We start from the raw sequence: 24,408 nt of genomic DNA, 5'->3' as shown, positions 1-24,408 counted from the left end.
GTCAAGGGTAAGGGTGGCTACTATGAAGAATCTCAAACCTATTTTGATTTGTTTAACACGTTTGGCTACTATATGATTTCATCATTTTGATGTCTTCACTATTATTCTATAATGTAGAAAATGGAAAAATGAAACCAAACTTGACTGTGTGCACACACAATAACTTCCCAACCATAACTCTTGAACTGTTAGACACCAAACCAACATGTTTAAGGCTATCCTATCAATGTTTCTTCTTGGAAAATGACCTAGTTGATCGTATTCGCAGTCAAATTACCAGGTCAAATAAAGAGTTGTCACCATTGCCAAGACAAGCAGACAGTTGTTGACATGTTTTATTTCTGCTTAGGCCTTAATGAAATCAATTCCTTTTCTGTCTGGGAATGTAAGGTCGTCCTCAAACCGGCACACTATTCCCTACATTGGTCAAAAGTAGTGTACTATGGGGCTTTGAATGATGGCACAGCCATTGAAGAATCTTCCGCCTTGAAAAACTTAACATTGGCCATTTGCACATAAAACATTGAGACAGTACAAAACCTTTCAGTAGAGAATCGATTCATCTGGTTTAGTGGTCTCTATGGGCCAAGCCTGTGGAAGGAAATTAAATGCCACAAACTCAATATTTGTTGTTCAAAGTCACTCACACATATATACCATAGACTGTATGATCCTGTGTCTGGGTCCACACAGAGACAGGGAGAGCGCTCAGTATCCGAATCGTATCCTTGTCCCAGTTCTTCTGTAGTTGACATCACAGGGGCCAACAGAGACATTTATATTGCCCTTTAAATATTTGACATGACATGAATTGTAGGTAGGCCATCAGTAAAATGTCACAGGAACACATTTGATCAGAACACCAGTCCCATGGGCTGCAGAGATCATGTGCCTCCTGTCCTAACAAACAACTTCTTTCCACATCAGACAATTCTGTCCAGTTCTTTTGTGTTGGTACGATGGACTAGGTCACAGCGACGGGGGCCCATAAGGATCTAAACAGAGACGAGTAACTCAAGAGGAGAGCAAGGGTGGGGGTGGTCACCTTTCTGCTCTAGATGAAGGCATGACCCCATCCACACTGATCTAAACCATCCCCCACCATTTGTATTTATTCTGCATTTCACTCACACCTCTCTTCCCCCGACTCAGTTTCTATCAACACGTCTCACTCCCCTACTCATTCTCTGCCTCCTCCCTACCCCTCCCCTCCCTCAGGAGTCTGAGTCGGACCCAATGCTGCTCTCCCGGCTGATCTCTATCTGTAGCGAGGGCAGTTTGTCAAGCCGACTCCTCTTCATCTTGTGGGTCTGCTGTTCCTTCTGTTTGATCAAGGCCCCCCACACCTTCTGCAGTGCAGAGTCGTTCTCCTTCTCAACGTCTTCTTCTCCCCGCCCCCCCAACCTGGAGCTGGTTGATCCCGAACCCGCTCTGTGACTGGGAGGCTTCCGCTCGGGAACTTCGCCCTTATAGGAGGAGGGGCCGAGCCTGTTCCACAGACGACCTGGAGAGGGAGGGGGTTCAATATTAATTTCTTGGTGACTGGGGGGCAGTATTGAGTAGCATATAATTAGTATATTTTGATTGAAAACACACTGAAGTTTCTAAAACAGCTTGAATGATGTCTGAGTGTAACAGAACTCATATGGCAGGCGAAAACCTGAGAAAAAAATCCAACCAGGAAGTGGGAAATCTGAGGTTGGTCGTTTTTCAACTCATTCCCTATTGAAGACAGTAGGATATTGGTCATGTTGCACTTCCTAAGGCTTCCACTAGATGTCAACTAGAACCTTGTTTGATGCTTCTACTGTGAAGGAGGGCCAAATGAGAGGGGAATGAGTAAGGTGTTTGGCAGAGAGCCCTGGGCTCGTGATGCGCGTTAATGTGAAAGTTGCCTCGCGTTCCATTGCTTTTTTACAGACAAAGGAATTCTTTGGTTGGAATATTATTGTGTGTGTGTTTTGTACTTTACTTATTTGTAGTTATATTTTCTTATTTTGTGTGACTTTCTTCTGGCAGCTATTTTAAAGATGCCAGAACATGCTAAAGATTGATTCTATACTTAGTGACATATTTCTACGACCTGTAATATAACTTTTTGGACTTTTCGTCCGACCTTTCGGCTGGACTTGCACGCGCTTTGGATTTGTTTACCAAATGCTTTAACAAAGGAAGGTATTTGGACATAAATTATGAACTTTATCGAACAAATCAAACATTTATTGTGGAACTGGGATTCCTGGGAGTGCATTCTAATGAAGATCGTCAAAGGTAAGTGAATATTTATAATGCTAATTCTGACTGTTGACTGCACAACATGGCGGATATCTCTTTGGCTGTTTTGGTCTCGGAGCGATGTACTCGGATTATTGCATGGTGTGCTTTTTCCGTAAAGCTTTTTTGAAATCTGACACAGCGGTTGCATTAAGGAGAAGTGGATCTATAATTCAATGCATAACAGTTGAATCTTTTAGCAATGGTTATTATGAGTATATCTGCAAATTGATGTGGCTCTCTGCAAAATCACCGGATGTTTTGGAAATACTGAACATAACACGCCAATGTAAACTGAGATTTTTGGATATAAATAGGCACTTTATCGAACAAAACATACATGTATTGTGTAACATGATGTCCTATGAGTGTCATCTGATGAAGATCATCAAAGGTTAGTGATTCATTTGATGTCTTTCTGCATTTTGTGACTCCTCTCTTTGGCTGGATAAATGGCTGTTTTTCTGTGGCTTGGTGGTGACTTAATCGTTTGTGGTGCTTTCGCTGTAAAGCCTTTTTTAAATCAGACACTGTGGCTGGATTAACAAGAATTATATCTTTAAAATGGTGTAAAATACTTGTATGCTTGAGGAATTTTAATTGTGAGATTTTTGTTGTTTTGAATTTGGCACCCTGCACTTTCACTGGCTGTTGACGGGGTGGGACGCTACCGTCCCAAATATCCCAGAGAGGTTAAAGCACTTTCTATCAGTGTCTTTTCAACAAAACTACTGCATTATTGACTAATAGCAGTATATGGACATGTGCGTTTTTCTTCCTTATTTACTTGATTTCCTGTCTTTGGACGAATCGGGGTGGAGGCTGCGGGTGTCTTGTATTACCACGCCCAGTCGCCTGTGCACATCTGTGATCGGCTCTCGGGGAGGGGAAGAGTCTCGGGAGGCGACGGGAGAGGTGGAGTGTCGTCTCTCAGAAGAGTACGGCCTCTTCCCTAACCGCTGCCTCACATCTACACACACAACCCAGAACATGGTTAAATACAGCACTCAACATACACAGTGTCTGGGAACAATATTACATTGATAATGTTATGTATATTTACGTATTACTTCAGTTTATTTTTGTAAATAATTTAACACTTTTCTTATTAAAACTGCATTGTTGGTTAAGGGCTTGTAATTCAGCATTTCACTGTAAGGTCTACACCGGTTGTATTCGCCACCTGACAAAAAAAAAAGAGTTGATTGACTTTGGAGTGGTGGACAACTGACCCGTACTTCCAATGCTGGCCACAGGGTGGCGATGTTTGTGCTGGGATAGGCCACGTCTCTTCTCCTCCAATAGCTGCCTCACGTCAATCACTTTCTCCATCGCACTGCTTTTGGTCTCGCCCACCGATCCTCCACCAATCCTGTTCCGGATGCCACTACCCCCCGAGCCGCTGTCACGCCGAACAGCAGAGTGTCTGAAAAACACAGACAGCAAATGTTTTCACTATGTTTACCTATATTAAAAGGGTCCACATTCTACACACTCACAGAAAAAGACTAATCTCCTGCGGTTGGTCATGTCCTTGTCAGAATACATGGTCACCCACCACCCACTGACCGTATAGTCCTGAGGTTGGTCATGGCCTTGTCAGGATACATGGTCACCCACTGACTGTATAGTCCTGAGGTTGGTTATGGCCTTGTCAGGATACATGGTCACCCACTGACCGTATAGTCCTGAGGTTGGTCATGGCCTTGTCAGGATACATGGTCACCCACTGACCGTATAGTCCTGAGGTTGGTCATGGCCTTGTCAGGATACATGGTCACCCACCACCCACTGACCGTATAGTCCTGAGGTTGGTCATGGCCTTGTCAGGATACATGGTCACCCACTGACCGTATAGTCCTGAGGTTGGTCATGTCCTTGTCAGAATACATGGTCACCCACCACCCACTGACCGTATAGTCCTGAGGTTGGTCATGTCCTTGTCAGAATACATGGTCACCCACCACCCACTGACCGTATAGTCCTGAGGTTGGTCTCGACCTCGTCTGCGTACATGGTCATCTTCATGCTCTTCTTGGGAGAGGGGGTGGAGATCATCTTGAGCTCCAAGTCATAGTCCATCTCGTCTGAGTCCGACAAGACCGAGGGGGAAGAGGGTCTTCCCAAACGACTCCACAGGGCCACCACTGGGCCCCCCACCCTCAACCTCCCTCTTTCCCCCTTCTCCTTGTACTCCACAACCCTGTCGTCTGAGTCCATGTCCTCTTCCCCCTCTTCCTCATCCTCTTCTTCTTCTATTGGTTCTTCTGGCAGGTTGATCAGGTCAGCTGGAGAGGGGGTGAAGGCGAGAGAAGGGGAGGAAGTCAGATTAACACAGGGGATCTGTAAATTAACATTTGCACATGGCAGTTGGGCCTCATCTGTAACTGTTTGTGTGTGAGTGTTGTCACCCAAGTATATTTAGGGTGGCGTGTGAGTGTGTTGTTCCCAGGGTTGGTGTGTGTAGGGCAGTGTGTGTGTGTGTGTGTGTAGGGCAGTGTGTGTGTGTGTAGGGCAGTGTGTGTGTAGGGCAGTGTGTGTGTAGGGCAGTGTGTGTGTAGGGCAGTGTGTGTGTGTGTAGAGCAGTGTGTTGATGTGTATTTACCAGAGTGGCTGTGTTTGTAGGGTGGTGTGTCCCCCATGCTGTCCCCTATGAGGGGTTTCTTGCTCTTGCTCACAATTCTGTGTGTGTGATACCGTCTCTTCCTGCAGAAGGTGACAGACATACCCACTCATATACTTCACACAGCAGTCTATACCTCACCTACTACCCACCCTATACCTTCAATACTTCACACAGTAGTCTATACCTCACCTAATACCCATCCTATACCTTCTATACTTCACACAGCACAGTCTATACCTCACCTAGTACCCACCCTATACTTCAAAGCAGTCTATACCTCACCTAGTACCCACCCTATACTTCAAAGCACAGTCTATACCTCACCTAGTACCCACTCTACCTTCTATACCTTACACAGTACAGTCTATACCTCACCTAACACCCACCCTATATCTTCTATACTTCACACAGCACAGTCTATACCTCACCTAGTACCCAACCTACATCTTCAACTTCTAACCTAACCACATCCCCTTAACCTTCTAGTCCAGGGATATTCAAATCTTTCCCTACAGGATCCAGAGTACTGCTGGTTTTCTGTTGTACCTGGTGTCCCAGGTTTAGATCAGTCTCTGATTAGAGGGAATAATTAATTAAAGTACTGGAACTGGCTACCAAGTCCAGTTATACATTTGGGGATTCTAGACTAAGCAGCATGTCCAGCATTGTGATAGAAGTGGAAATAAACTGAAAAAAGACAGAATAGATAAGTAGAGAAAGTGAGTGATGGGAGAATAAAAGGGAAAGAGAATGATTTCTGTTGTGTTCAAGACACGGATGACTAACAAATGTTCAGGGATGCAAACCTGTGAGGTCTCAAAAAGATGACACCTTTCTTCTTCACTGAAAACCTGCATTTCCCCCGAGCAGGGATGTTAACTAATTAAACAACATGATCTCCATGATCAGTCTGGGTGTAAAATAAAAAGTGGTTCATGTGAACCTAACTCACAGCTAAAACAATGTAAAGAAAGCAATCCAATGGGATTTGTTGCCTAGATTTTACTGCAAATTACACTCAAGTCTTGAGAAAAAAAACAATGCACTAATATTACAGTTACCATGCCAGCCTTTATAATAGAACACTTCTGACCACACACACATCTAAATATTGCACTTGGGGAAAAAAACATCTTAAAAGTAGAAATATAATGAAACAAACAGGCATTCTCTTGCTGCTCTATTATAGTGACCACTATAGTAGACATTGATCAAGTGCACAAGGCTACATGTGTGCAAAAATAACATTCACTGAGTAAAATATTTAATAATCCCCCCTCACTCATACAAAAGTTTTACTGTCAAGTTAAACACAACAAAAGCAATATCTTTGGGCTACAATGCACGGTATTACATTGAACACTTTGCCTGTGGACATCTGTTCTCCAATGTGCCAGCAGAGCATGAGACCCTTTTCGTGGCATAATAGATCTCTTTCAGGCAGAGTACACCTGGCATACCCCTTTTATCCACTGTATTGAAAGAAGGAAAGTGTTTTCTTTCACCTCTATAGTGGCACCCAGCTTAAGCCAGGCCCAGCTCCAGCTACACTTGATCCCTGAATCCACTTGTTTATTAACAAGCAACACCTAATTTTTCACCTAATTCTCTCATTCTGAGAATTAACCACATACTGTAGAGGGAAAACAGTTTGTTAGCTAGTCAACATTTCACACAGATTGCCAGGGTCCAGTACGCAACTAACGCGTTATAACTTGAGGAACGGCAAGGAGTCGTATACCAGTTAATACTATAGCGAATTGGTTAGGTTTAATTAGATTTTTTAACAACGTTTTCTCCCCAATTTTGTGGTATCCAATTGGTAGTTAGTCGTCTCATCACTTCAACTCCAGTACGGACTTGGGAGAGGCAAAGGTCGAGAGCCGTGCGCCCTCCGAAACACAACCCAGCCAAGCTGCACCAATGTGTCGGAGCAAACACTGCACACATGGCGACTGGTTGTCTCTTCTCTCTTCAGTCGCGCACTGATTCTGTAACGAGCAAACTGGTCGCCTCTTCTCTCTTCAGTCGCGTGCTTCCTTCTGCTATGTGAATGATTGGCTGAGCCTTCGGATAGAGCCAGCATCACTCGTTCGCTTACAAACGCGCATCACTCGTTCGCTTACAAACGCGCATCACTCGTTCGCTTACAAACGCGCATCACTCGTTCGCTTACAAACGCGCATCACTCGTTCGCTTACAAACGCGCATCACTCGTTCGCTTACAAACGCGCATCACTCGTTCGCTTACAAACGCGCATCACTCGTTCGCTTACAAACGCGCATCACTCGTTCGCTTACAACGCGCATCACTCGTTCGCTTACAAACGCGCATCACTCGTTCGCTTACAAACGCGCATCACTCGTTCGCTTACAAACGCGCATCACTCGTTCGCTTACAAACGCGCATCACTCGTTCGCTTACAAACGCGCATCACTCGTTCGCTTACAAACGCGCATCACTCGTTCGCTTACAAACGCGCATCACTCGTTCGCTTACAAACGCGCATCACTCGTTCGCTTAAACGCGCATCACTCGTTCGCTTACAAACGCGCATCACTCGTTCGCTTACAAACGCGCATCACTCGTTCGCACAAACGCGCATCACTCGTTCGCTTACAAACGCGCATCACTCGTTCGCTTACAAACGCGCATCACTCGTTCGCTTACAAACGCGCATCACTCGTTCGCTTACAAACGCGCATCACTCGTTCGCTTACAAACGCGCATCACTCGTTCGCTTACAAACGCGCATCACTCGTTCGCTTACAAACGCGCATCACTCGTTCGCTTACAAACGCGCATCACTCGTTCGCTTACAAACGCGCATCACTTGTTCGCTTACAAACGCGCATCACTTGTTCGCTTACAGCCAGGAGTGATCCAAAGCCCCCATCGGATCTACACGATTCACGTAGGTCACCTATTTTGGATTCAAAATGGCGAAATTCAGCCGAAAGGTGACTAGTTTGCATCCCTGAATGTTAGTAATGTTGAACCTTGTATTTTTCTGATAGAGGGAAAGTGCAGACTCATGTCAGGAAATAGTGAGCAAAAAGACAAAGGAGGACCATGTACAACATGTAGCAGCATATCAGTTCCGGTCAGCCATGGTGGTGATGAGGGTCTGACTGTCTGGTGGCGGCTGCCATGATGGCTTAGCACACCACTGTATCGCCATGGAGACGCACCACAGGGTCATCTGGTGTGCCTATCCAGCATGTATGAATGAATGTTGAAGCAAGGAAGTAGGTGTGTGTGTGGTTACCAGGAGTTGCTGAGGATGCCCCTCATGCCTCCGTAGTTGGGGTTGCCGTACTTCATGTAATATCTGCTCTTCCTCGCAGCACCCAGCTCCTTCTTATCATCTGAACACACAGTGAGAGAAACATTGTACCAGAATCCTAATCGTGCCACTCCTTCAGATGTCAAATACATCTTCAAATTCTCAAGAAGAAACTAATACTTGTGACTTATAAATGTTGCTAGCTTGGTGTCCGAAGCCTTTGTTTGTAGTGTGTATACGTCTTGTGAGCGTGTCTGTACAGTACCAGTCAAAAGTTTGGACACACCTACTCATTCAAGGATTTTTATTTGACCATCCTACTCCTCTGTAGCAGAGGTAACTCTTTCTCTTCCTTTCCTGTGGCAGTTTCGTCATGGTGCTTGATGGATTTTGCGACTGTACTTGAAGAAACCTTCCGGATTGACTGACCTTCATGTCTTAGAGTAATGATAAATAAGTCTATCTTTGCTTATTTGAGCTGTTCTTGCCATAATATGGACCTGGTCTTTTACCAAATAGGGCTATCTTCTATATACCACCCCATACCTTGTCACAACAACTGATTGGCTCAAACTCATTAAAGAAAGAAATGACACAAATGAACTTTAAACAAGGCACAACTGTTAATTGAAATGCATTCCAGGTAACCTCATGAAGCTGGTTGAGAGAATGCCAAGATTGTATAAAGCTGTCATCGAGGCAAAGAATGGCTACTTTGAAGAATAGAAGAAAAGAGTGTCCAAACATTTGACTGGTACTGTATGTATGTTATGCATGTTAGCATGTATGCATGCATGTATGTATGCAAGCATTTTCACCGTGAGTGGCCAACCTCAGGAAGAGTCTGTTGCCCTTGAAGGGTTTGGTGGCTGGACGTAGGTCATTCCGGAGCAGTGACTCAATCTCTGCCTGGGACAGCAGGTCCACCTGAAACAAAGATAAACAACATGCAGCTTTTCCACAGACACACAGGTTACTAACATGCAATGTTTTCCACAGAAAACAGTCAGGCATACAGTTTTACCTGAGTGGTCTCAGGCTCTGTTTTCTCCTCAGTCTCTCCCACGCTGGCTTTTCCCTCACTCTCCTCACGGTTCTCTTTCACCGGCTCTTTTTGCTCCTCCTCCACATCTCCATCATCATCATCGGATTGCCCTCGAGCTGAGAGAATGGCAGGCAAATTTCAGTGACAAAACACATCAAGTACATGCTTCATATGACTGACCACACAAGCACAACATCGCAGTTCTGACCATTAACACAGAATTACCCACTATATCTGATCATAAAACATAGACACTGAACATTGGAACAAGGACACACACACTGGACAGTACATGAACAAGCGCACACACGCTCCGAACAGTACCCTTGCTCTCCTGGGTGGGATCACCAAGTTCTTTGGTGTCGTCTGTCTCTTTGGTAACCACCTCTGGGTCAGGCACGTGGCTGATGTTGATCAGAGCCCGGGTGGAAGTGACATCATCCAGCCACACCACGTTACCTAGGAAACCATATTTAATGACATGTTAAAACAGCCCATTTGTTGTCAGTTGCCGCTGTGTGTTACTCACAGGAGGTGTCGTCGATCCACTCGATGTGTGCTGGAGGGTACTCCTTAAAGTAGCCAAACACATCCTGGGTGCTCATATCATCCACACCCGCCACGTGCAACGCCTCCAGGCGCAAGTTAGGGATGGCTGAGAAAGAGAGTGTATTCAGTATATGAATAAGTGTGAAAGTGATTAAAAAAAAGCCAGCTAAGTCTATTTGCATGTACTTTTCTTCATTTTGTCTCTATCCAGCGCTGTGTGTGTGTATGTACCTTTCTTCATGGTGTCTCTGTCTAGCACCACAATCTGGGCTGGGTTGGCCTGTGCACAGAAGTGGGAACTTTCTGTGCTCTTCTCCGTCCTCTCAATCGCCTCCTAGAAACACAAAGTCAACATTTACATTTAAGTCATTTAGCAGACGCTCCATCCAGAGCGAGTTACAAATTGGTGCATTCACCTTATGACATCCAGTGGAACAGCCACTTTACAATAGTGCATCTAAATCTTTTAAGGGGGGTGAGAAGGATTACTTTGGATAAGAGCGTCTGCTAAATGACTTAAATGTACTTTATCCTATCCTAGGTATTCCTTAAAGAGGTGGGGTTTCAGGTGTCTCCGGAAGGTGGTGATTGACTCCGCTGTCCTGGCGTCGTGAGGGAGTTTGTTCCACCATTGGGGGGCCAGAGCAGCGAACAGTTTTGACTGGGCTGAGCGGGAACTGTACTTCCTCAGTGGTAGGGAGGCGAGCAGGCCAGAGGTGGATGAACGCAGTGCCCTTGTTTGGGTGTAGGGCCTGATCAGAGCCTGGAGGTACTGAGGTGCCGTTCCCCTCACAGCTCCGTAGGCAAGCACCATGGTCTTGTAGCGGATGCGAGCTTCAACTGGAAGCCAGTGGAGAGAGCGGAGGAGCGGGGTGACGTGAGAGAACTTGGGAAGGTTGAACACCAGACGGGCTGCGGCGTTCTGGATGAGTTGTAGGGGTTTAATGGCACAGGCAGGGAGCCCAGCCAACAGCGAGTTGCAGTAATCCAGACGGGAGATGACAAGTGCCTGGATTAGGACCTGCGCCGCTTCCTGTGTGAGGCAGGGTCGTACTCTGCGGATGTTGTAGAGCATGAACCTACAGGAACGGGCCACCGCCTTGATGTTAGTTGAGAACGACAGGGTGTTGTCCAGGATCACGCCAAGGTTCTTAGCGCTCTGGGAGGAGGACACAATGGAGTTGTCAACCGTGATGGCGAGATCATGGAACGGGCAGTCCTTCCCCGGGAGGAAGAGCAGCTCCATCTTGCCGAGGTTCAGCTTGAGGTGGTGATCCGTCATCCACACTGATATGTCTGCCAGACATGCAGAGATGCGATTCGCCACCTGGTCATCAGAAGGGGGAAATATACCTTGAGATATTTGGCGAAATAGTCATGTCCCCATTTCCGCAAAACAATGGCTGTATGAAAGTTCTAAAAGCAGCCTTATTTAACCAGCATATGGTTTATCTACCACCATTTGCCTTTTTGTAGTTTGTAGTCTAGCGGTTAAGGGCATTAACCAAAAGGTGGCAGGTTCAAACCCCCAAGCCGACTAGGTGAAAAATCTGCCAATATACCATTGAGCAAGGCACTTAACCCGAATTGCTCTAGTAAGTCACTGTGGACGAGAGTGTCTGCTAAATGACAAGAATGTTAAATGTAAACTAGGCCTCTCTGTGAAAGCGTAGCAATAACTGATGACATGGCAGGCAGCAAACTCTGGAAAACGAACTGCTCCGCAAAGCAAAGGCTCTTTTGAGAGCTACCAGATTTATATTGACGTATAAATAGTATGGTGTTTTTGGTTAGTGTCAGTCTCATTGTTATGCTATAAATTGTTATTTTAAGGTTGTAAGTGATCAACTTAATTATAAAATGTTATATTTTGCAATTCTGAGTAATTACTACTTGAGTAAGAATATACACTATTCAGTATTACTGCAATTGCTAAATAATTCCAATAGATTACAACCTAAGATCTCAAATTAAATTTCAGAAGAAAACTCTGCGTAAGTTTTTTCCCCCATCCATTTCCACACTGCTAACTCAAGACATAGGACTGAAAAAGTATTTACCTATTACTTTGTAATATGATGATTTATGTTTAATACTACCAGTTTTCATATTATACTTGATTACTATAACTATTATCAATAATCATGAACATTAATTCAGTCACCCCTGGTCAACAGAAACAAATTTTCCTAGTACATTCATTGTTAAATTCATCAACCAGCCGCTCTGCCTTCTCGCACAAGTAGCCATCTCAAAAAGGTCCGCTAAAAACTTGTGCCGTCAACGGCAGCGAGCACTCTGCCTTCTCGCTGAAACGAGGGGCATGTTGAGGTAAATTTGTTAACCACAAGGGTTGCATGTCGTTATTTCTTGGCTGGCTGTGGAAGACGCACGCTTATGTATTTTATATTCAGACGCTGTTCATTCACACGGTCATGTGAGATATTAAGATGATTTCATAATGCATGTATATGTAACAGTATAGCTTCCGTTCCTCTCCTCACCCCTACCTGGGCTCGAACCAGGGAACCTTTGCACACATCTACAACTGCCCACGAAGCATCGTTACCCATCGCTCCACAAAATCCGTGGGCCACGCAGAGCAAGGGGAACAACTACTTCAATGTCTCAGAGCGAGTGACGTCACCGATTGAAACGCTATTAGCGCACGCCCGCTAACTAGCTAGTCATTTCACATCGGTTACACTCACCCCCCTTTTGACCACCATCTTTTCCACAGCAACCAGTGATCGGGGTCAACAGCATCAATGTAACAGTTTTGCTTCCGTCCCTCTCCTCGCCCCTACCTGGGCTCGAACCAGAGACCCTCTGCACACAGCCACATTCGAAGCATCATTACTCATCGATCCACAAAAGCTGCAGCAGAGCAAGGGGAACCACTACTTCAAGGTCTCGGAGCGAGTGACGTCACCGATTGAAACGCTATTAGCGCACACCCCGCTAACTAGCTAGCCATTTCACATCAGTTACACATACTAGGGTTGAGGTTAGCACATCTGACTAGTAAACTCTTTGGCCGGGGTTCAATACCTGTTATAGTTATCTTTTTACTCTCCCAAAAGCAACACAGGCCTAATACGAGATTATACACACAAAGTAATGAGTGACCATTTGGAAAATCATGGAACATTGGTTGCATGCTGATTTATGTCAATCATATTGCTGCTTGTACCCTTAACCGATGCTTCAGGGTATTTTATTTAACTAGGCAAGTCAGTTACGAACAAATTGTTATTTTCAATGACAGTCTAGCGTTTTGTTCGGATTTTCCCACCTTTTTCTGAGAATTAAAAAATATATATATATATGTTACCCCATGACCAGAAAATGTTTAACATTTGATGCATCCCTAGCATCGTGAGTCACCGCAACATGTAACCAGGCGAATGGTGAGCTCACTCATGAAGTAGCCATAACCTTGTTAATAATAAGTTACCATGGGTCAGCCATCAAGGTTAACGCTGGCAGTTTACATTGCTCACAATGGCAATGCTGGTATTGTGACGTAAAACAATGGGCTAGGAATAGAATGTTCAGAAGGCCAGTTGGTGACACGGTGCTAATAAGAGCTGGCAGGGTGAAAAATGCCCTAAAATAAGACCTGTTTTTTTCACGATTACTTCAAAACTACCAATCAACTAAGATGTTTTTTCGAATACCCATACTTGCATGATGTATACTACATACTTAATTGAGTATATACTACTAGTTCATTTTCGTACACTAAACAAATGGTATCGTTTCAGTTGAGTATACTAGAAGTTGATGTTAGTTACTATGCAACCTATTGCTAGCATAACAAATGACGAGCTAAACATTTTACGGTTTCGTGTGTGTTCATAAATTCAATCTGGAGTGGCAGAGAGCACTCTGGGTGTTCGGAAATCCAGAGCGTTGCCAGATTGTATTTACGAATGGGCAATCTGGAGTGCCAGAGTGCGCTCTGTGCGTTCCTAAATCCAGAGAGCTGTCAGATTATACACTGGCAGGGTGAGGGAGGAAGGAATTATTTTTAAATGGACTGCCCGGAAATTCACTCGTTCATCCCGCAACGATTGTGTTGTTTTCAGCCACCGGTAGTTTGCGCCACAGTCAATTGTGATTACTTATATTAATAATTATATAGTTAGTGTACGCCTACTGTATGATAGCTAGCAAATGAATTAGCTAACTAAACGTTAGCCTGCCAAGCTACTTCCGAAGAAGGAAAATTGACATTTTTACTTACACTTGTATGTTGACTCCATATTGACGTTCAACTTAAGTTTTGGCGGACATCTCTTAGCAGATGTACAATCATTGCAAATTGAATTATGGGGCGTTCAATGCCCCGAATTGAACATAATTGTGCACTTGCAAACTACACTGAAAACGAGGGCTGAAGGTTTAAATTGAAAACTTCCCTTGCTTGGCTAATCATTTGGACCGACTACAAATGTAATAATATATAATATCATTATTATTATTATACTAAAATATAATAATCAGAAAATGTGTCCCGCATAGTTCGTCATATGTATGTAAAGTTAACGTTAGTTTGCTACCGCTTAAAAATCAACAAGTATACTGTAGCTTGCAAGTTGGCTGCTAGCTAAAAACATGGGTACTGAAAGCGAGGATATTGACTAGTTATACAGTGGCTAGCGTTATCTACTTGGCCGTCTTGCTACAGTAGCTCATTGAGCTCCCCAATAACCAGACACTATCCGTAGGCCCAGAAGGTACGCGAGCCCGCGGCCTCGTAAAACTTTTACTCACCGGCAGCACGTCATTCAAGGACAGGTTAACGGGGATGTCCTCTACCTCGAGTTCGCCCTCCTCCACCTCCATCGGTTCAAATTCGCGGGCATCTCCGTCTGAATCCGACTCTGAGCAGTCTGACTTCACCGAAACCCGTAGGCTGCGTACTGCGGCCATGATGCGGGCGACAGGTTTCGAAACAGGAAAAAATGCCCGGTTTACGTCGTGACGTACTTCATTTCGCCGTACGTCGTCTTCACGGAGTCTCGTGGGCAAAGCTTTGCTTAATTAACCCTGTGAGCGTAGCGTTAATAACGCAAGATTGAGTTCTTCTTCGGTGAGGTTTATCAGCGGTTGGCATCCAACGTTATGGTGCAATATTTGCCTAGTTAAAGGTTAAATAAATAAAAAATACCGCCAACCACTGTACTCAGTGTGAGGAGACCGTCCCTCCTCAGATATCACATTTATTTTGGGAGATTGTAAAATATATTTTAATTCAAGACATGATAAATATATTGTTTCAGGTGATAATAAACATGTTTTATTTTGTTACTTTTTCCTCAAGTCAAGCTAGATTGCACTGCAGAGCAACTAGCTCTTTAGAAGCAAATATATTTTTTAACTACCCAAGATAGACCATATCCTGTCGTTTCCAATGGGAGGCAAGTGAGCTGAGTAGATGGGATCAGGTGTGGAGATGTGTTTTTCAAAGTTGCATTTATTTGTCTATCAGATGTCAGTCAGATGGCTTAGTTACTTAAATTAAATAAACCGTCATCATATTCAAATGAAGCTCAAATGAGATGCAGATGTTGGACTGGACTGAGATTTGGAGAAGAGGGAATGCAATGCTTTTCCAACACTCTTGAAGGAGTTCTCACATATGCTTAGTACTTTTTGTCTGCTTTTCCTTCACTCTGCGGTTCAACTCAACCCAAACCATCTCAATTGGGTTGAGGTCGAGTGATTGTGTAGGCCAGATCATCTGATGCAGCACTCCATCACTTCTTCTTGGTCAAATTGCCCTTACACAGCCTGGAGGTGTCCTGTCCTATTGAAAAACAAATGATAGTGGGACTAAGTGCAAACCAGATGGGATGGCGTATCGCTGCAGAATGCTGTGGTAGCCATGCTTGTTAAGTGTGCCTTGAATTGTAAATAAATCACTGACAGTGTCACCAGCAAAGCACCCCCACACCATCACACCTCCTCCAGTGCTTCATGGTGGGAACCACACATGCAGAGGTCATCCGTTCACCTACTCTGCGTCTCACAAAGACACGGCTGTTGGAACCAAAAATCTCCATTTGGACTCATCAGACCAAAGGACAGATTTCCACTGGTCTAATTTCCATTGCTCGTGTTTCTTGGCCCAAGCAAGTAATCTTCTTATTGGTGTCCTTTAGCCTTTAGTAGTGGAATCTTTGCAGCAATTCGACCATGAAGGCCTGATTCATGCAGTCTCCTCTGAACAGTTGATTTTGAGATGTGTCTGTTACTTGAACTCTGTGAAGCATTTATTTGGGCTGCAATTTCGGAGGCTGGTAACTAATGAACTTATCCTCTGCAGCAGAGGCAGTGGCAATTTTAGCATGTAAATCTTGGTGGGACAACAAACAAAAAAATAAGGCTAAATTAATAGGTGAAAATAAACTAAATTATTAGGGTGAGGCACTTTGGACGCCGTTTGGGTCTTTGTGTGTCAAAAAAAAAGATACACATCATAACACTATTTGACGCGTTAAATAAGCTTTTCATTTGACACGTCAAATAACACAATTCTATTATAGAATGTTGTGTGTGCTGAATTTGCACGTGCAAGCCAAGCACCCACATGGGTAGGCAGAGCCTTCCATAAAAATGAAGCTCTATAGGAGAAAGCCCTGACTCCAGCTGTTTGCTTAGAAATTCTAGGGACAATTGGGCCTTTCTAGGGAGTTTTTCCTAGCCACCGTGCTTCTACACCTGCATTGCTTGCTGTTTGGGGTTTTAGGCTGGGTTTCTGTACAGCACTTTGAGATATCAGCTGATGTAAGAAGGGTTATATAAATACATTTGATTTGATTTGATTACTACTATCAGTAGCACTGTCAAAGCTGTACTGAAAAAGTTAGAAAACAAGAACACGCCGACCAGGAACGATATGTTTACAATACCTCCGTCGGTGAAAATAGACCACATTATAATGGTGAGGCACATGGGTTACTAACAGCTTACTACACAACATACACTTAGTATTACTTTCTTAGCTACTGTGGGAGCAAAACTCATGACTATGATTACATAGCAAACGATAGATCAACGTGAAAATTTTACATTTTACATTTACATTTAAGTCATTTAGCAGACGCTCTTATCCAGAGCGACTTACAAATTGGTGCATTCACCTTATGACATCCAGTAGAATAGTCACTTTACAATAGTGCATCTAAATCTTTTTAGGGGGGTGAGAAGGATTACTTACCCTATCCTAGGTATTCCTTGAAGAGGTGGGGTTTCAGGTGTCTCCGGAAGGTGGTGATTGACTCCGCTGTCCTGGCGTCGTGAGGGAGTTTGTTCCACCATTGGGGGGCCAGAGCAGCGAACAGTTTTGACTGGGCTGAGCGGGAACTGTACTTCCTCAGTGGTAGGGAGGCGAGAGAGCCAGAGGTGGATGAACGCAGTGCCCTTGTTTGGGTGTAGGGCCTGATCAGAGCCTGGAGGTACTGAGGTGCCGTTCCCCTCACAGCTCCGTAGGCAAGCACCATGGTCTTGTAGCGGATGCGAGCTTCAACTGGAAGCCAGTGGAGAGAGCGGAGGAGCGGGGTGACGTGAGAGAACTTGGGAAGGTTGAACACCAGACGGGCTGCGGCGTTCTGGATGAGTTGTAGGGGTTTAATGGCACAGGCAGGGAGCCCAGCCAACAGCGAGTTGCAGTAATCAAGACGGGAGATGACAAGTGCCTGGATTAGGACCTGCGCCGCTTCCTGTGTGAGGCAGGGTCGTACTCTGCGGATGTTGTAGAGCATGAACCTACAGGAACGGGACACCGCCTTGATGTTAGTTGAGAACGACAGGGTGTTGTCCAGGATCACGCCAAGGTTCTTAGCGCTCTGGGAGGAGGACACAATGGAGTTGTCAACCGTGATGGCGAGATCATGGAACGGGCAGTCCTTCCCCGGGAGGAAGAGGAGCTCCGTCTTGCTGAGGTTCAGCTTGAGGTGGTGATCCGTCATCCACACTGATATGTCTGCCAGACATGCAGAGATGCGATTCGCCACCTGGTCATCAGAAGGGGGAAAGGAGAAGATTAATTGTGTGTCGTCTGCATAGCAATGATAGGAGAGACCATGTGAGGTTATGACAGAGCCAAGTGACTTGGTGTATAGCGAGAATAAGAGAGGGCCTAGAACAGAGCCCTGGGGGACACCAGTGGTGAGAGCGCGTGGTGAGGAGACAGATTCTCGCCACGCCACCTGGTAGGAGCGACCTGTCAGGTAGGACGCAATCCAAGCGTGGGCCGCGCCGGAGATGCCCAACTCGGAGAGGGTGGAGAGGAGGATCTGATGGTTCACAGTATCGAAGGCAGCCGATAGGTCTAGAAGGATGAGAGCAGAGGAGAGAGAGTTAGCTTTAGCAGTGCGGAGCGCCTCCGTGATACAGAGAAGAGCAGTCTCAGTTGAATGACTAGTCTTGAAACCTGACTGATTTGGATCAAGAAGGTCATTCTGAGAGAGATAGCGGTAGAGCTGGCTAAGGACGGCACGCTCAAGAGTTTTGGAGAGAAAAGAGAGAAGGGATACTGGTCTGTAGTTGTTGACATCGGAGGGATCGAAAATACAAAGAAGGGAGTTCAAGGGACTGACCATGATTCCTCATGTGGTCCCTCAGTAGTCTCTCCGTTGCAAAGCGCTTGGAGCAGTGGGAGCACTGGAACCTCTGACCTACGAGAGGTACGAGACAGTCATTAGGTAGTAAATATGTTATTGGGTTATACTCCACAATGTTAGCAAAGCCATTAATCCAATCCACCCCTGACCTTCCCCTCTCACCCTCGATTGTGGTCTGCCATCTGATGTGGTCAAAGAACTTGGTGCTGTTGGCAAACATCCCTCCACAGATTGGGCAGGCCACCACCTTCTCCCCAGTGTGGCTCCACAGGTGCTCCCGCAGCTTAAAACGCCCTTTAAACCTGGCCTCGCAGTCTGAAGAAAAGTCAGGGGAAAATAAGTACAGTTGATATTCTCAGTTGTGGTATTCACTCTGGTTCCAGGTATCATTACAGCCAGTTATAGGCCAACCCTGCTCTTACCGATTTCATCCACAGTCAATGCCAAGATAATAAAAAACTACACACCAACTGAAAGACTCAGTGGTTTCTCCTGAATAGTTGTAAGCTGCTACTTTCTATACTACCATCTTGACAGGGGTCAGTGGACTCACCCTTCCAGCCACAGCACACCAATGTATCATTCTCAGCAGAGGGTACGTCCATACACATGCTGTGCATCTCCACATGGCGGTAGAACCACTCTGGGTTGACCAGAGAGGGTTGCTGCAAACACACATACAAAAAGACGTGTTATTGTCAAAGACCGTTACTATGAGAGTAAGACCAACAAAAGTACATGATCTGATAACTTCCCCACTTAACCTGATGTGCTTCATCCACTTGAATAGAACCTAAACCCATCTAAAAGAAAAGAGCTGTGTGTGTTCTGTGCATGTTCCTTGTCTATGCCTGGCTTAATGCTATGTCTGTCCACAAGCTTCACATCTAAGCTAGATATGACCCACACTAACAGCGTCTCACCTCACATTGGTCCCACTGGCAGATTAAGTTGTCTGTGATGTCAGGCACGATGTTGCGGTTGTGGAGGCCAATGGTGCAGGTGCCGAGGCTGGGCTGGGCCTTGAGTACCCCCCGGCCCCACTGCTTCAGCTTGGTGTGGTAACAGTGGAAATAGACGTGGCGCTTCAACTCCTCAGCACTCTCCACAGAACAGAACCCACATTCTTTCCATATACAACTGTGCTCCTAGTGACAGAAAACAAACAAGAGACATGAATTTCAATTTGTGACTACGAAATTCCAAATATAAACTCACAGGGTTCGGTCAACATTATTATCCCATAATTATGGAAGACCGTCATGATGTACACTGTTTACAGTGCATTCGGAAAGTATCCACACCCTTTGACTTTTTCCACTTTGTTACGTTACAAAGTGGGGTCACTTACAAATTCTTGTTTTTGAAAGAAAAGCACATTTTTCTGTCCATTAAAATAACATCAAATTGATCATAAATATAGTGTAGACATTGTTAATGTTGTAAAATGACCAGTGGGCCAAAATCCCTGCTGCAGTGTGTGCAAACCTGGTCAAGAACTACAGGAAACGTATGATTTCTGTAATTGCAAACACAGGTTTCTGTACCAAATATTAAGTTATGCTTTTCTGATGTATCAGATACTTATGTCATGCAATAAAATGCAAATTAATTACTTAAAAATCATAGTGTGATTTTCTGGATTTTTGTTTTAGATTCCGTCTCTCACAGTTGAAGTGTACCTATGATAAAAATTACAGACCTCTACATGCTTTGTAGGAAACACTGCTGATTTTGCAGGTTATCAAATACTTGTTCTCCCCACTGTATGTAAAGACAAGATTAGATCAAGAACAGTCTGATGGGTGACAATATTATCATATCACTTGTGAATGATTACATTATCACTTGTGAATGATGCCAGGCTTGTGTGTGAGAATCAGTGCATGCCTTTTTTGTTGTTGTCTGAAAATGGAGAAAGTTCAGCACTGTTGCTACTCTCCCTAAGAGTGGCCATCCTGTAAAGATGACTGCAAGAGCACAGCGCAGATTGCTCATCGCTGCGGAACCACGTCAAGTTCCGCCACAGCAACGAGAAGCCTTACAGCTGTGAATACTGCGAGTACAGGTAGGTTAGGTAGATACTAAAGTAATACCCAGGACTCCCGGTCTATATGATAAGCCAACACTATCCCTCTTTGACAGAGATGATGTCCATACTTTATTATAAAAGGAAATAAATTATGTTTAAGAAGTACCTGTTTAGTGTGGTCAAGTGTTAACAATTGCCTGAATGTTAGTAAAAGGTGACCCATCATAACCCATCTTTCCTGTGGTGTGTGTGTCAGCTGTAAAAACCTTATCGACCTTCGTAAACACCTGGACACCCACAGCACTGAGCCGGCCTACCGCTGTGACCTCACTAACTGTGACTACACCACACGCTCACTGCACTCCATCAAGAACCACTACAAGAACGTACATGAGGTGAGAGAGGGAGATGTCAACATTTTTATACTTTTCACTCTGCTGAGCCAAGCTAAGCTATACTGGACAGGCCTAGTTATGCATCCACCATAGTTTGCTGGAACCATGCTGAAAATAACTATTTGAAGCCCTGTTGTGCAAGTCAGCCATGTAAAGACAACTATAATGTATGCGCTCAAAGCCTAAACTCTATTTGAAGATGTTTACCTTTTGTGTTGACAACTCAGGGAGATTTTGTGGCTCGCTACAAGTGTCATGTCTGTGAGCAGTGCTTCACTAGGGGAAACAACCTCACTGCCCACCTCCGCAAGAAGCACCAGTTCAAATGGCCCTCTGGACACCCACGATTCAGGTACCAACTACTGAGCCATTCAACATGGCAAAGAGAACATTTATAGCCAGGATACTAGGACAACCAATTTGAAAGTGCATGTGGTTGAGATAGTCTGCATTGGTAAGATCTCATTCTATATAAGTAGTTTGGCTCCAGAATCATTAGTGGGTGAATGGGAATGAATGAGAAAGTCTGAGCCTATTTGGATCATCATTTTGGTCTTGTGGCTAAGTATTGTTTCTCTCTTCCCTCTCTCTCCCAGGTATAAGAAACACGAGGACGGCTTTATGCGTCTGCAGCTGATTCGCTATGAGAGCATGGAGCTGACAGAGCAACTGATGAGAGAGAGACCAGAGGGGGAGGAGGGAGAGGACGCTTCCCAGACAGATAGCTTGGGGCCTGGAGAAGACGAGGAGGATGCCAGGGCGGTAGCACACTTCACGGACGTACAGGTGGAGATGAGAGGGGTGCTGTTGGGTGGGGTGTGGGATCAGGGGGATGGGGTATTCTATGTTCTGACTAGTGTTGACCCGTCTCAGGCAGGGGAGGACACTGTGATGCTACAGGACACTGCTCAGCAGCTGGGCATGCAGGTCGTATAACTACTACAACCTCTTACACATACTGCTTCTCTCATGGCTCTCGCATCTGGGCAGTGACCCAGCACAGAGAGGCACCAGGACGGGAGAGCTGCACCTGTCACTGGGCACACCTGTCTGAGTGTGAGGAGGAGGACCTCTTCTTCCTCTTCTTATCTGCCCTCAGTGCAGGGCGCACTCATCACAGCACACATTTTAGAAGATGTGGAGTTGAACTGAAGAGGTGTTTTCCAACAACTGATCCATTATTTGTGAAGACCCAGACAGTTGCTATGTTTTGCATCATAAAATGTTTTGCGCTAAGCTGAAGGGACTAGATAGGGGTAGCCTATATTATAATGCAGGATAAATCAATGAACCAGCGAACTTGCCTAAATGTGACTCGTTTCAGGAAACTAGCCCTATGTCAAGCGTCATTACTTCACAGGAGGCATTTGAACTAAACTTTTATTTTTGTTGGCAGAAATGTGTTCTGGAACATGTGAACTTTCATGTCCCTTTAATAACAAATGTTTATGCCATCTGTAAATAGGAATAAAATACGAGCCATGGAAAAAGCCAGGAACCTTCCCTCTAGCCATGATTGGCTGGACATGCCCAGAGATGAGTTTGGATTGGTCTGCCATGTAGTCTGCTTCTGTCTATAACATTATAGAGGAGGACTGAGTTCAGTAGAATGTCCAGTGGAAGCAGAGTATGATAGCTAAGGAGATATGCAAATATACAGAGTGAGTCGAAAAGAGAACATATGTTGAATTAAACTAGAGGTCAACCGATTATGATTTTTCAACGCCGATACCGATTATTGGAGGACCAAAAAAAAGCCGATACCGATTAATCGGTCGATTTTTAAAACGAGTATATATGTATATGTACACACACACATTTTTGTAATAATGACAATTGCAACAATACTGAATGAACACTTTTATTTTAACTTAATATAATATGGGCTTTTGGATGGGTGTTCTTAAGGTGATTCTACAGGTTGGTGGTATTTTTTGATTTAGCTGTTGCTGACCCCATGCTTACAACTTTATCACAAATAAGACGCCTTGCTTTCCCTGATGCCAATTCCATGTAATAGTCCCATACTGGTGATCTGCTTTTTTCCTCTGCCACTGAAACATGTATGAGAGCACCAGCTGTTCCGGACGACTGTGTGATCACTCTCTCCACAGCTGATGCGAGTAAGACCTTTAAACAGGTCAACATTCACAAGGCCGCAGGGCCAGACAGATTACCAGGACATGTACTGCGAGCATGCGCTGACCAACTGGCAAGTGTCTTCACTGACATTTTCAACCTCTCCCTGTCCGAGTCTGTAATACCAACATGTTTTAAGCAGACCACCATAGTGCCTGTGCCCAAAAACACTAAGGTAACCTGCCTAAATGACTACCGACCCGTAACACTCACATCTATAGCCAATGAAGTGCTTTGAAAGGCTGGTCATGGCTCACATCAACACCATTATCCCAGAAACCCTAGACACACTCCGGTTTGCATACTGTCCCAACAGATCCACAGATGATGCAATCTCTTTTGCACTCCACACTGCATTTTCCCAACTTGGACATGCCATTCATTGACTATAGCTCAGCATTCATCACCATAGTGCCCTCAAAGCTCATCAATAAGCAAAGGACCCTGGGACTAAACACCTCCCTCTGAAACTGGACCCTGGACTTCCTGAGGGGCCACCCCCCAGGTGGTAAGGGTAGGTAACAACACATCCGCCACGCTGATCCTCAACACAGGGGCCTCTCAGGGATGCGTGCTCAGTCCCCTCCTGTACTCCCTGTTCACTCATGACTGCATGATCAGGCACGACTCCAACACCATCTTTAAGTTTGCAGACGACATAACAGTGGTAGGCCTGATCACCGACAATGACGAGACAGCCTATAGGGTGGAGGTCAGAGACCTGACCGGGTGGTGCCAGAATAACAACCTATCCCTCAATGTAAGCAAGACTAAGGAGATGATTGTGGACTACAGGAAAAGGAGGACTGAGCACGCCCCCATTCTCATTGGCGGGGCTGTCCAAACACACCAAGACAGTCGTAAAGAGGGCACGACAAAGCCTATTCCCCCCCAGGAAACAAAAAATAATTGGCATGGGTCATACTGGTTGCATCACTGCCTGGTACGGCAACTGCTCTGCATACGGCCCAATACATCACTGGGGCTAAGCTGCCTGCCATCCAGGACCTCTTCACCAGGCGGTGTCAGAGGAAGGTCCTAAACATTTTCAAAGACCCCACCCACCCCAGTCATAGTTTTCTCTACGACCGCATGGCAAACAGTAACGGAGTGCCAAGTCTTCTCAACAGCTTTTACTCCTGAACAGGTAATCAAATGGCTACCCGTACTATTTGCATTGTGTCCCCCCCCCCCCCAAACCCTATTTAACACTGCTGCTCCTCTGTTTATCACATATGCATAGTCACTTTAACCAGACGTCCCTTCCGTCTTCAAGAGAGCGAGAGTTGCACCCCTTCTGAAAAAACCTGCACTCGATCCCTCCGATGTCAACAACTACAGACCAGTATCCCTTCTTTCTTTTCTCTCCAAAACTCTTGAACGTGCCGTCCTTGGCCAGCTCTCCCGCTATCTCTCTCAGAATGACCT

At 45.1% G+C, this 24,408-nt stretch overlaps 3 protein-coding genes across 4 annotated transcripts; 1 reads left to right on the top strand and 2 right to left on the bottom strand.

Annotated features, from left to right (window-relative positions):
* Positions 1 to 317: 317 nt before the first annotated feature.
* Positions 318 to 14,819, bottom strand: LOC118396330 (nuclear cap-binding protein subunit 3-like). 2 transcript variants are annotated; one of them, XM_035790456.2, is made up of 12 exons: positions 14,561 to 14,819; positions 10,013 to 10,115; positions 9,762 to 9,887; positions 9,557 to 9,691; positions 9,212 to 9,348; positions 9,006 to 9,114; positions 8,170 to 8,269; positions 4,880 to 4,980; positions 4,250 to 4,562; positions 3,513 to 3,700; positions 3,062 to 3,244; positions 318 to 1,504 (listed from the first exon to the last, which is right to left on the bottom strand). In XM_035790456.2, exons 1-12 carry the CDS (start codon positions 14,717 to 14,719, stop codon positions 1,215 to 1,217), a joined length of 1,944 nt encoding a protein of 647 aa, XP_035646349.1. In that variant the 5' UTR covers positions 14,720 to 14,819; the 3' UTR covers positions 318 to 1,214. The 2 variants fall into 2 exon arrangements, with proteins under 2 accessions (XP_035646349.1, XP_035646348.1); XM_035790455.2 differs by having other exon boundaries at positions 3,507 to 3,700; positions 14,561 to 14,816.
* A 3,458-nt stretch (positions 14,820 to 18,277) lies between these two features.
* LOC118396208 (histone H4 transcription factor-like) lies at positions 18,278 to 19,563 on the bottom strand. Its single transcript, XM_035790309.2, has 4 exons — positions 19,338 to 19,563; positions 18,968 to 19,079; positions 18,577 to 18,729; positions 18,278 to 18,468 (listed from the first exon to the last, which is right to left on the bottom strand). The coding sequence occupies exons 2-4, from the start codon at positions 19,032 to 19,034 to the stop codon at positions 18,293 to 18,295; spliced, it is 396 nt and encodes a 131-aa protein (XP_035646202.2). The 5' UTR covers positions 19,035 to 19,079; positions 19,338 to 19,563; the 3' UTR covers positions 18,278 to 18,292.
* A 113-nt stretch (positions 19,564 to 19,676) lies between these two features.
* LOC118396207 (histone H4 transcription factor-like) lies at positions 19,677 to 21,777 on the top strand. Its single transcript, XM_035790308.1, has 5 exons — positions 19,677 to 19,681; positions 20,399 to 20,482; positions 20,703 to 20,841; positions 21,069 to 21,193; positions 21,438 to 21,777. Exons 1-5 carry the CDS (start codon positions 19,677 to 19,679, stop codon positions 21,775 to 21,777), a joined length of 693 nt encoding a protein of 230 aa, XP_035646201.1.
* Positions 21,778 to 24,408: the final 2,631 nt, after the last annotated feature.

The sequence above is a fragment of the Oncorhynchus keta genome, chromosome 17 (assembly GCF_023373465.1).
Source record: "Oncorhynchus keta strain PuntledgeMale-10-30-2019 chromosome 17, Oket_V2, whole genome shotgun sequence".
NCBI classification, from domain to species: Eukaryota; Metazoa; Chordata; class Actinopteri; order Salmoniformes; family Salmonidae; genus Oncorhynchus; species Oncorhynchus keta.
Note: the sequence above shows the minus strand (reverse complement) of the source record. Positions and strands in the feature narration are given on the sequence as shown.